Below are 13,532 nucleotides of genomic sequence, written 5' to 3'. Positions count from 1 at the left end.
AAGAGAGAAAATGCATTAGGCACGCTTGTTAATCCTCATTGATACACACAATGTGTTCTGGTGATAAATAGTGAAAGCAAATATAACTTTGTTTATATAGAAAACCTCCACAGGGCCCCTTGTAAAGTTATGCTTCGATTGCTGTCACTGGCTGTGTGCAGTTAACTTGCTAACACACAGAAGCAATGAGAGGAAAAATTGCAGGGAAGAGCTGTTTGTTGTTAGACTGTGAGTGGGAGGCCAATTTACAGAAAGCTGTAGGAATCACTGCAGGGCCATTATGTACTGCACTTGAAAATTAAGCAGTACAAAAGATGCGGTTTGCCTGGTATCACTGGCAAGCATCACTTTCATATGTGAGTTTCAAAAGCAACATGATCCCACCAACAGAGGGGGGAAGAGGTTACAATCAGTGGCCAAAAATAACAAAAGCATTCAATTCAAGAGTTACAGTCTTACCAAACTGCAAAAAGCAACAGAAACTAACACATGGGGAGGACCACAGAAAGCCAGTGTCTAAGGGGTATACATTATTCTGTCCATGCACACATCTTCCCTGATAGGATGACTGTTTGGGGTGAACTGTGATGAGAGTGTTGTTCATGTGGGGGCTGACCTAGACAGAGCTGCCTGGGCTACAGTGTTGATCTGTTCCGCCTGTTTGGGAAGTCGAGGGCCATCTGTCATCATGGCAGAGCCACAATTCTCTAACTGACGTACATGAGGAGCACTGGCATGGCACACACATTCAAACTCGTATTCTAAGCTCACAAAGCAGCATCTAACATAACATACTCCCAACAAACTCACAGAAAAGGCTGCAGAACAATGTACTGCAGTTTAGTGAGCTCTCTCCTCTGTTGACAGAATTTTGATATGCTCTCTCTCTTCTTAGATTTCCTTGTTCTGTCTTCTTGTTTCTAACACCTCCATTATCCTCCCTTCCTATTCATCCTCCCGTGTTTAACATCTCTCGCTGCCCTGGTGTTAAACAGCATGACATAAGTAACTCATAAATACTTCTGTTTTTGTATTTAGTTATCATTATTATATGTCCCGTGGCTACGATTCAGCAATGTAGTGAAGTGTGAAACTAAACAACCTTTGCACAACTAAATGTTTTTCACCTTGCACAGTTCAAACACCCTTAAATGAAAGCTAAAAGATGCTGTTTTTATATCAAAATGATCGTTTCATTTCAAATACCCCCATTTGCTGCAGTACAGAGACAGCACCACCAGTCTATCACTGTTACTGTTATACTACTCACATACTGCACTGCAGCTATTTTAGTGAAGACCATACAAGGTTGCATCTTTTTCCATGTGAATCATTTGTTGAACCTCGTCTTCGAGAAAGGTTTGCCATTTTGCACCAGCAAATACAGTAGGGTCAGAAAGTCAAAGTCATAATACAATTTTTTAAAATGTAATACTATAATTTTTTCCATTAAAAATGATCATGTAAGCTTAACGGTTTAAGTGAAAAGCTGAATCTTTTAAGAATGGATGTGACATTCAGAATATCTTAGTATTTGGTATACATTGGAATCAAATACGAAATAGTCTGACCCTAAGTTATGTTTTGGAGGAAACGTAATTCTGCTGCACATTTCATTACCGTATCAAAGCCATTGATATCCGTGATTTAATCGGTCTGAATCCACCCATAATAATATAATGAAAGCACCACATATCCATAATAGATAAGAACAAATCCTCCATGTCCAGATAAATATATATACCTCTTTGATAGAAGGATAGGTCTCCTACAAAGAGCATCCAATTTATGGGACATTGCATTTTTATGAACTATTATAGGCTATGATGCATTGTACACTGTGACAGACAGCTGACAAACACATCTCTTCTCCATCACAGCCCTGATAGGCAGAGAAACTCAGAAAAATCCTAAACTAACTGTTCAAGAGGCCTACGCATGTTACTATGATAGATTAAACAAACACAAAGTTGGATAAAGTCAGAAAGTAGAGAAAGATTGTGGTATGGTTTAGTCCTCAAAAATAAAATTAAATCAACATTTGGTTTAGTCAAAACCATGATCTTTCCTTACCCTACATCAAAGTGATTTGGTTGCCTAAAGACTAACCACACACAGAACTCAGGATGTGAACTACGGTCTCTGCTGTCATGCGTTTCATACGCCCACCATCCGCCCTGACCACCCGCCTACACCATCCGTGCAGTACAAGAATGTGGCACTTCGTTCCCTGGAAGAGAATATTCAAACCAAACATAATTCTGGCTGCAATTACACTTCCTAACAAACATAACTGAAGGATAAATTAGTAGTATATAAACATATTTTCTGGAACTAGGGTTAATTTGTTAACTCTTTGCCATGTAAGGATCAAATGTCAAAGTAATGTTACTTGCTCCTCCATAGAGCTCCCAAAGACTTTAAGGTATGGCATTAAGGAATGCAATGCTGAAAAAACAGAATGCAAAGGCAACATATTCAAAGAATGGTAACATAGCTTAATGAGTAAATACAAATCAATGATATTAGCTTTCTGCTTGTTCAATATAAGGACAGATATCATTATAAACAGAATCCTAGATAGATAGAACATATATGTATATCTATATATTTCAAATACTGGATGTGAGAATACAGCTTCCAAGGGTTATAGTAATGTGTTAGTGTAATATACTGTGACTTTTTGAGTGATACTGCTACCTATACTGCCACTGCTGCACAGCAGTCAACGGCCTATAGACTATTGCAAAAACACTGAAAGCATCATTACCAAGATACAAGCTGCTGTCTGTCAAAATATCCAGCATGCCATCTCTGTGGTGGCTCGCTGAGAGTGGAACAAATAATGCGAAACTACTGTATATTCACAATTTGCAGCATACATCATGTGCAGTGTAGTGTAGCTTCTCCTGATGTGTCTGTCAGAAGCAGCTGACTCTGACTGCAGAATGCATGACTCAACACAACAAGTCAACTCAAACAGGGAGACACTTTACAATGACCCTGAGGGAAACTAGTGCCGTCCTCTGTTTGTGTGTAGCTCATTGTGTGTCAGAGTGCATGCATGTCTCTCTCTGTGTATGGTTGAGTTTTTCTTTATGTGTCTACATGATTTCCTTCAACTTCTTACACGTCTCTTTTCTTCAGTCGCACAATACAAATGCGTGTATGAGTCAGAGCTGGTTCTAAGTCAAGCTCAACTCCAGTCATGAATCTTCATCAACAAGGTCAGGATGCGAGTTTCAGGTTCAGGAAGGTGACATTCAATATGAGACTGCATTTGGATGGTTCTCCTTTCAAAGCTGTGTTAATAGTGAGGGCCAGATTATACCAGAAACTTGGTGGTCAAATGACCTGTACCACCAGGTAGGAAATTAAGTGTTTATACCTATCTGAATGGCCACACTGGAAGTTTGAACTCAACTTTCTCACCTCTGCACAGCTGGTCTCTAACATGTGTTTGAATGTCAGACTGTGGCTTTCTTAAAGTTACAGAAACCAATTGACAAAGACCGGAGGTTGAGAAGCTATTCAAACATCCGACCAACAGCTCTGATGGATTATAATGGATCATTTTAGTCAAGATAGCGACATGGCTCAAGTAATGGAACTGTAGGTCTGTCCTTTGGTCAGTCATTTGAGCTTTGGATGGATTGCTGTGCAATTTGGTACAGACATTAATGGACCCTAGAGGTTGGAGCCAGCTGTCTTTGATGATCACCTGCCTGTTACTGAAGCACCACCTCTCAGTTGATGTTCTTAATTTCCAGTGAAATGTCTCGACAACTATTTGATGGATGATCAAGAAATTTGGTATAGATATCTGTGTCCCACAGGATGAATCAATATAATGCTTTCATTAAGAGCTTTATAAAATGTCTTGAATTGAGTGCCACAATGTTTTGTATTCGTGGTGGAAAGTACATTAACTCAAGAACTCTACTTAAGCACAATATCGAGGTAATTGTACTTAAGTATATCCAATTTGTGTCACTTTATACTACTCCACTACATCTCAGGGAAATATTTGACATCTTACTACACTATATTTATTTAACTACTATAGTTGCTTTTATATTGAACATATGATCAGTTTATGACCGATGATTAATTGTTATAGATTAAAGGCCGCACATGTTGTTGATTAGACCTCCTCGGGTTGAAGTGCTCATGGGATTTACATGATGTCATCATGTACTTAAAAGAATAATAAAGTCGGAATTTGCCCCACAATCAAATTGACAGGAGAGCCCCTGAAGTGCAGTAGTGCAGGAGTATTTTTTATTTTGTTGAACATTATAATAACTTGTGTGTACAAATTATTATCTTGCATTCATAAAATAAGTATATCACATTTGGGACCATGAAGATTACATAATTTAACCCTCTATAAGGGAACATGATGCATACCGAGTTGACACTTTTAGACACTTTCAACTTTAAAGTATGTTTTGCTGGTAATCAAGCAGAATTTTTAGGACATTTACCTGTAACAGAGAATTTTTACAAGGTGGTATTGTTACTTTAATCTGAGTATTTGATCTGAGTACTTCTTCCACCACTGTTTAGTACATAAATGTCTCCCATAGGATGAACTGTAGTGGATGAACTTGATCAGCAGGTTTTAATTTAAGTTCCTTGGTTCACGACCAAATACATGCAAAACTAATGACTGTTCCATCAACCTTAGCCAATTACTTTTTGTTTAGTGCTTATTACCTGAGTAATCATGGTAACTAAGATGGTGAACATTGTAAACATTACACCTTCAGCATTTCAGCATTGTCATTGTGAGCATGATGTTGTCTTGTGTCATCATTTTTGTAATGTACGACTAATTAGTTGTGTAATGTATGCGTGTATGCAGTTACAGGTTGATATAACTTTTCATTGAGTGTGTGCATGTGTAATTCTAGCACATCTTCCCTCCACCCCATGTATCTCTTCTCCTCCTCCCTCCTCTTCAGTCAAAATCTTAATGTGCCTCCTCCATCATCTCGTCTCCTCTCTTTGTTCTTCTCCGTCTTTGAGCTTCTAGAAAAGGCTGCTTCAGTGCAGTGCAAGCTAAAGATAAGACACATGCTCAGACACCAGCATACTGCGCGTGACACGATTACACGCCCGCCCGCACACACACACACACACACACACACACACACACACACACACACACACACACACACACACACACACACACACACACACACACACACACACACACACACACACACACACACACACACACACACACACACACAAAACACCTTATTCTCTGAGTGTTGACCACCAAGTGACACACTGTGAGGATGCTGTATTTTATGTGTGTGTTCTGCGTCCTTGGCACTTGTGTAATTACCTTTGGGTAAAAATATCAAAATGCTGCAAGCGCCTGTGAAATGCTGCACAGGATCAACAAAAGGGGTGTAGGGGTCCTGCTCGCCTCTCAGACAGTCATCCAGACTGAGAGCTGAGGGGATTTGGGGATGAGAGCTGCTCGTGCATATTTTACAACCTGTTCTGCAACCATCTGCTCCCTGACACGCTCACATATGCACACACTCACACACAAGAATACAATCTAGCACAGTCAAATCTACCAGGAACGTGCCCCTATTTAACAGCACCTGGTTGTATATGTGCAAACAAACACATAACCACACAACCACACACACACACACATTTTCATAATGCAGAGTTAGGGATGGGGTTGTCATCATCTAACACATCAACACAACCATCTCAACATGTAGCTTAACATTACCTTAAGCAGATCGCCATGGTAACAAGTTGCCACAGCAAACCAGTCGGAGTAGCCAGACCGCCCTGAGATGACCTTTATGCCCGACATGAGCCAACTGCTGTTAACAAACCTGCTGCGGTCTCGTTTAATAACAACTTGTATTGCTATGACCTTTGTACACTGTGTGTAGTAGTAAATCAGCCAGTTTGGTCAGAGACTTAACTCTCATGATTTAATAATGGTGTCCGACTGATGCAAGTCTGATGAACTAGAAGTAGATTCTTCTCCAACAAAGAAATTATTCAAGCCATCTCTTTAAGTAAAACAAGCTATTTGGGGTCAGAGCTGTGAATATTACAGCCTGAAAAACTAGTTTGATTTTCTTGCAGTTTAATTTCATTCTGATTACATTTACATATTTTGGCACTGGGCGACTTAAATTAAGTTTTTAAGTCAAGCACACGCTCAATGAGAAAATAACAATGTTCTTGATTGAATTTTTGTGGTCCAATGCCCTTTAATGGAGGCCAGTGACCTTTATTAGAGGATGTTATTAAAAACGCCAGCAACAGAGAGAATCCTTCTTCCAAGATGGCAGCAGTTGTACAACCTGATCAAGCTCTCTAAGTTCTCTGACTCTGATCTACTGTAACAGCTGTGACATTACAAGATACAATGAGAATGGGACACAGCAAGTTAGTCAAGTGTAAAGTATATTTCTAAATTATCAGAACATGGGCCTTATTATTACAGCTTTGGCCATCATTCACAATGGTAATAATAACCTTGTACTCAGGATGACAGACCTCCCTGGTTAAACTTTCTTTACTTACAAAACGTACCATAGTTGTTGGCTATGCTCCCAGTCATGCTAGTAGTATGAAACTTTGTACACATATTCATAACCCCCTCGAGATTTTCTCGATAATTTTAATAGCTTTGGCAATTCCTCTACCTTTTAGCCAGCTCCACCAATCGAGTCACAATTCGGATTTTGCATAATATTAGCATACTAACATGCTAAACTATTAGCTCTAAGTACCATTGTGCCTGAGTAGAATCCCACACATAATGTGGCTGTAGACTCTTGAAACCCTTTCACACTGCACACAAACCCCCTAAGTGGAAAAGGGAACAATCAATACAATATATGATATTGTTTATCACAATAGCAGCAAATACTTGGATGGACATGCTAATTTTTGCCCCTTTTCCAGTGCAATGCTACAATGCTTGTTGAGGTGAAGGACATTGGTGTATAAATACTTTTCCATTTGTCTTCATACATGCAGCACTTACACATCGTTCAGATTACGTTGAGTTCGAAAGATACTGAAATAAAATATATAAAAAAGTAACCGGCATAACATTGTCACTAGCCTCCATGTGAGTACCAGATCTAGTGCAACTCTCAACAGAGATGAGAAAGAAGCGAGATGTCTCACTCCTTAACTACTTTCATCATCAGCTCTGGGAAAAGTGTCTAATTCAGAGTGTTATAGTCTGATGAGGTATATGATCCAAAACTTTATACTTGCGTGTTCATGATGTCTGTTGGTTGGTCACCCACTTGGTCACCGGTTCAGACTGCTATCTAAATGCTATCCTAAAGTACTAAATTGGGTGCAAATAAATTGTGTACAGACCCTCATGGTTCCAAGAGTACGAAGTCCACTGACTATGGTGATCTGCTAACCTTTCATCTAAAGTCACCAGCAGGTACAATTTTCACTTACTCAAGGACATATCTCAACATCAACTGGTTGGATTGGTACAAAATGTGGTAGTTATTGATGGTTCCTAGAAGATAAATCCCAATGACTTTAGTGAACCCTTGCTTTTTCCTCTGATGTCACCATGAGGCAGACATTTCACCTGTCCAACATTATAGTTCATGACCAAATACCTGCAAATCTAAGCTGTAATTTGTATTTAGTGCTAATAAGAAATGTTAGCATGCTAACACTCTCAACTAAGCACTGTACTACTGTATGGTCAGAGCTTTAGTCTTGTTCCAACCCGTCTGATAGTCTTACTGCTAATCTCCTTTGCCTTGTCATACGTCCTCAGTGTTTGCATTGACAAGCACAATTGTCACAACCAAAAGCAAAGGTGGCCATCACAATGAAATTAAATCCCCAAATGTATTAAATGGAATTATTCTTTAAATGTCTACTGAAAGTACTGAATTACAACAGGTTCCCTTTCCCTGTCTCACCATGTCTCCATCTCAGTTTCCCTGCCAACCTAACTAGACAAGATTCTTCTTCTCTTGCGGTGGTGGAGCAGTGGTGCAGTGCTGTGGACGGTGGATGGATCGCGGACGGCGTGGAGGAGCTGTGAAAGACAAAGCCACGACAGAGAAAAACAGGTAACAGCATGTCCAGCGGACTGAGGGCTGATGGGAGAGAGGCAGGGGGGCGGGGACGCGGGATGGGGCCCTACCTCCCGTGATCATTGAACTTAGGACCCTAGCCACCATGGTGGGTGGTCGTGGTCAGTGGTGGTGGTGTGTGAGGTTTAAAGGGACACACAGAACATGCTGGAAACTCTGTACCTTTCAATGTGCCTTCAGAGAGGGCCCAACTCACCCCCGGAACCAATAAATCTAGAGGAATGAGACCGTGTTAGTTAGGGAGAAGCAGAAGACAGTAAGGAAGGAAGAATGGAGAGTTAGAAACAGGAGAGAGTCAAAGAGATAGAAAGAGGGAAAGAAGGATGGAGTAAGGCTAGAAGGTAGCGATGAAATATTAAGCTGGTTTATGTTCCTGTGTTTTGTCTTTCCAGTGATTCTGAGTCCAGTTCAGTTCTTTGGATTAAACACCTTTTCGCTTTTTTTTTTTAACATTCGGGAAGCCGTTGACCCTCAAACCAAAGCAGACATTAAAAACCACCTTCCAAAATTGTACTCCTTTAGGTTACACCAGTTAGTTGTCTCTTTATATAAGAAACCTGCCTTTTTATGCTTCTGTTTTGCTCAGAAACCTAGCCCCCATTTTCACCCTAAAGAGTTTCCTGGCAAAAATACTAAGCCAGAAAAAAAAAGGGAAAAAAGAAGACAGACTTTTCTACCAAAAATTACAAAAGGAAAAAATCAAAACGGGGAAAAGAACTTAGAAATCGGAAGGGTTTTGTGTGATTTCAAGAAAAAAGCGAAGGACCTCTTGAGATATAACATGTACATGTGTTGGACTGAGATGTGCAAAGGTCTGGGAAAGTTTCTCGATTGGTCGGATACCCTTGGCAGCCTCCTCCTGGAAAAGGAAGATCAATCTCCATCTGTATTTCTCAAGCGTTGGACGGTAACATTCTGATGTCAAATAAAGTTATCAAGTCATATCGACGGAAACAAAAGGGATCTTTTCAGCTTTAAGAAACCAAGTGTGTCCACTGCTCCTTGTTGACATTTAAAAAGAAAGTGCCTTTGTGGGTAAAATACTGCACTTAAAGGCACTAAATTCACAAAAAGTCTAATGCTAGCGGATGCTAGCGCTTGTATTTTTACATATAAGAGGCAGTGGAAAGAATAAAAACCAAACCAAGCAGTTTCTCACCAACTCCTATACAGCCGGAGGGGAGGGCGGACAGGCAGTGAATTAGCTACCTCCTACAAATCGCAGATCTTCACTAAAAGAAAACTAAGGGGAAACTCTTCATTTTCTTCCAGATTTTGGTCTATCCCTGCCCCTGCGGCTGTACTAAAACCACATGCAGAAGAGGGGAAGGGAGGGGGGTTGTCTTCTTTTTGTTTAGGGCGATTAAATAATCAACAACTCCCCCTCCCTCTTGCTCTGTATACCCACCACCATGCAAGCCCCGTCTGTCAGCACTCACTGGGCATGCTCCAAGGGGCCATCCCAAGCACGGCGTCTACGGTAGACCAGGCAAGGTAAGGGAGGGGGGAGAGGTGGGGGGGGCTAAAACCAGCAGTCAGTTGTTCTAGCTCTGCAAACTGGTCCATTGTGGGAGCTTTTCTTAACACCCAATGTGATCAAGTGATCAAATCAAAATTGATGCTGGAGTTGAAGAAGAGCCTCCACAGCCTGTAGCAGAGTCTGCAGAGCCAGAATAGATGACCACCAGACTGCAACAAAAATGAGCCGAGGGCCTACAAGGAAAGGCAGAGAGGAAGGTTCTACCGCAGAGTAGCAACTGTAGTTGGTACTAGCTCACTAATTGCGTTCTTCCGAGTTCGGCCAAACCAAATCAAAAAAGCAAAAACAAAATAAAGGCGCAGGCTCAAATCAAGCAGGACTCAGAAAGATGTGGAAAGACTACCGACCAGCCAGCTCCTTCTCCTTACTCCGTCTCTTTTTCTCCATGCGTTTCAGTCTCTTCTCCTCCCTTCGCTTGGCCTCCTCGGCCTCCTGATGGCGCCGGCACTTGTGGAAGTTTTCCACCACCACACCCACGAACATGTTGAGCACGAAGAAGGCCACGATCAGTAGGAAGGAGATGAAGTAGAGCAGCATCCACGGGTTGTAGTTCATTACCGGCTGAAACAACACAGAGCACAGAAGCTCTCTTTTACTGTGTGCACATATAAATGACTGTGCACAGATGTGTGACAGAGTTGAAATATTTAACCTGTTGGTCAACTCCTACAGCGTCTAGTCCGTCATACATGATATCTACCCAGCCGTCTTTTGACGCCAGAACGAACAGAGACATCAAAGCCTGAGACAGAGAAAGAGAAGAAGAGGTGTTTAGATGTGCTTCACTAAAAATCTGACAACAACGCATTTGTTTATGTATTTATTGATCAGAAATCTTTGCCTCACCTGTCCCAGGTTGTCGAAGTTGTACTTGTGTCTGACCCACTTGTAGTTGGCCTGCGTACAGTCTGACCTGTTGGTAATGTTTCTTACGTCTTCTCCTTGACAAACAAAGAACTTTCCCTTGAAGAGCTGAGGAGCAAAAACAGAAATGCCCTTTGATTTACAGTGAACCGTGACAGAAAACAGAATCATTCAACTACATTATGCTATTTGTGGCAAGTTTGGGTTCAGAAATGGGGGGAGGGGTCAGTTGGAAGTAGGGAGTTCTAGTGAAGTCCTGAAGTTACATTTTCCTTAACGTCTGCATACATAATCCTTCCAAAGGAGCTGAAGTCTAATATGTTAGATACAAAATCACAGATTTAAACATATGTATTTAGGCATTTAATACTTTGACTGAGATGTTCAGTTCAACAGTTATCAGCCTGGTTTAATCTTGGTTAACTAACTGGCTGTCTGCTTTTTCCATCTCCTGACTATTGTTATTATATCAGCCTTTAAAATATCCACTACTGCTCGACCTCAAGTATAAACTAGAGTAGAAAATACAGCAATGGTCGCTTGCTATATAAGAAAAGAACTGTATGTCACTGAATGACCGCACTAAATTGGCATAGACAATTTTCAGCAGCGGAGGTTAAGGACTGTGCAGTGAATTCCACCGATGCCTTTTAGCGAGTGACAGCTTCTCATCACTGCCTCGTGGTATCGTCACAGCCATTAACCCTTCATGACACTACTTTATGTGGACAGATGGTTTATGGGCATAAACATGCCGGTGGCGGTAGACAAGAGCCTGAACTGCGCCAAGGGCAGAGAGCTCGTTGGTATAGATTGGTCCTTGGGCTGTTAGCCATGAAATCTCCATTGAGACCAGATAAGCATGCATAAGTGTCCCAGCGTGTAAATTATAACGCAGAGAGTGCATGGAAAAGACATTTTTCCTGCTAAGACTTTGTGATGTATCTACTACCAAAATGGGACAGGGAGAAGAATTGTGGGAATATTTGTCACATGTCAAACTGTTGCAGCGTAGTAGGATGTAATGATAATGTTGAAATGGTCTTCCCGCCTTTTTGTTTTCTCATTCCCTCTGTCTGTGTCCTCCCCTCTCCTCTCCCCCCGCACCCTCCCCCTCTCACCTGTACTCCCAAGATGCCAAAGATAATGAAGAAGGCGCAGCAGATGACCACAATGTTGCCGATGGGCTTCAGTGACGACATCAGGGTCTCCACCACCAGCTTCAGCCCCGGGGCTCTGCTGATCACACTGGAACACAGCCAATAATAGGATTTTAGTGCGCTGCCTGAGTGTGTGTGTGTGTGTGTGTGTGTGCAGGGCACTTACAGTACAGCTCACACCAGATGGATCAGGGATGCCTGCAGCGTTCCAACCCACAACCCCAACACACCCTCAGGCCCTCACCCTGTCTGCACTCGCACTTACACACACACAATAAACCCTCAAGAATGTCCTTCAGTAAGTCTTTTTCACACATTGCTGAACTTTTCAAATCAAAAACACTCGTTGGCTTACAGACAGATTAAACTCTTTCATTCACTCCTGCTCTTCTTTAAAAAACATATTTTTGTCTCTTTCAAAACTCTTTCTACTTCCTTTCATTCCTTCAGTGGAGGAAGCAGACACAACTAATTAAGCCAACGGACTGATGAGGATGTTTAATTAGTGCCAGCATGGCACCCAGCACCGCGCCACACTGTACTGTAGCTGAGCTGAAACGCACACACACCACACAAAAACCTGATCATACACAGACTCTGCGCTCAAAAAACACAAATGTACATGTATGAGCACAAAGACACAACAGTACCCCCCACACACCGAGTCGATATGATGTGATAGATGAGATGATACAAGAGAAAAACAATTCTACACAGGCAGAGAGGCTGTCAGGTGATAATCAGCTCTGCCTCTGTCTTTTAGTCTTTGTACATCTCATCTTTTCCCCTGAGCAGACAGCTGAGTGAAGGAAGAGTCAATAGCACATTAAGAGAAGACATGAGATAATAAAAGGCCAAGCCCTACCCAGGCTGCTGATCAATAGCCCTGATCAGAGAATAACAAGCACATAGCTACACCTCATCACTTTGCACCTCACTGCTTCTCTTGATGTTCTACTGAAAACCATGATGGGATGCAGCACCACTGCTGAGCTATAGAGGGTAGTATTGTTCAAGAGCTGCATCTGCATGTGTCTTGTTTCAGGATTGATGCATTTGAAAACATATTTGCATCGAATACCTCCACCAGGAAGGGATTTAAGTCCAGGTTCAGTCTGTTTGTCTTGAGTCCATCCTTCTATTTAAGCAATTCTGTCTTTACAGTGAAATAGAAATGCAAAGCACTGCAAGAATCAGCTGAAGATGCTTGTTAAATCCATCTTTTTAGTCAAATGTTTAGCTTCTGATCTAGGCAGACGTGTCAGCCTTTAATTAAAAACTTTAAAAAGTAAGAGGAAAAAGAAAAACTAGTAAGGAAGAAAATAAAAGCCACAAAAAGTAGAGCGAGAAAGAAAATGCAACTTGTGGAAGTCGGTGAGTTTGCAGATTCCATCAAGGACAGAATCACATCATTTACAGCCTTGCTCTGGCTCAGTCCCTCAGATCACACACTATCTGCAAAAAAAAAGATGTTTCCACACATTGCTGCTTTGCATATGAAAACCCCAAGTCGACCTCTCTACCTCTTTACTTTATGTTCTCTTTCTGAGCTCCACTCTGACAAACGCGCTGAAGTGAAAAGGCTTATTAAAGAGGGGAGCGGAGGAGAGTCGGGCTTCTTATTATGAGTCAATACACTCTGATGATGCACTATGTGAAGGACACACACTGCGATGGGCTCCTCTCCGTTAAGTCTATTTGCATATGACACGGGAAAAAAAAGGGATGAGGAGGAGCTGGATGGAGGGAGCCAGGGGGAGAAAAGTTAGCGCTTGCTTCTTCTAATCTACTTCTCTGCATAATTTCATAGCGGTTCACAGCGTGTCCTTGTTT

General features: G+C 41.6%; 1 protein-coding gene across 15 annotated transcripts in view; it reads right to left on the bottom strand.

Annotated features, from left to right (window-relative positions):
- cacna1g (calcium channel, voltage-dependent, T type, alpha 1G subunit) overlaps positions 1–13,532 on the bottom strand; it is a 173,533-nt gene that overhangs the window by 42,624 nt on the left and 117,377 nt on the right. For 10 of the 15 annotated variants that reach the window (XM_084343132.1, XM_084343135.1, XM_084343144.1 and 7 more), the window contains 5 exons: positions 11,661–11,787; positions 10,522–10,647; positions 10,328–10,417; positions 10,044–10,236; positions 8,298–8,348 (listed from right to left, as the gene is read on the bottom strand). In XM_084343132.1, the coding sequence (XP_084199258.1) occupies positions 8,298–8,348; positions 10,044–10,236; positions 10,328–10,417; positions 10,522–10,647; positions 11,661–11,787 (587 nt within the window). Of the gene's footprint in view, positions 1–8,297; positions 8,349–10,022; positions 10,237–10,327; positions 10,418–10,521; positions 10,648–11,660; positions 11,788–13,532 lie in introns of all 15 variants that reach the window. The other 5 variants (XM_084343145.1, XM_084343138.1, XM_084343134.1 and 2 more) reach the window with 2 other exon arrangements.

The sequence above is a fragment of the Pagrus pagrus genome (genome assembly GCF_965226575.1).
Source record: "Pagrus pagrus genome assembly, chromosome: 21".
Taxonomy (NCBI): domain Eukaryota; kingdom Metazoa; phylum Chordata; class Actinopteri; order Spariformes; family Sparidae; genus Pagrus; species Pagrus pagrus.
The sequence above is the reverse complement of the archived record's forward strand: the minus strand, read 5'-3'. Positions and strand labels throughout refer to the sequence as shown.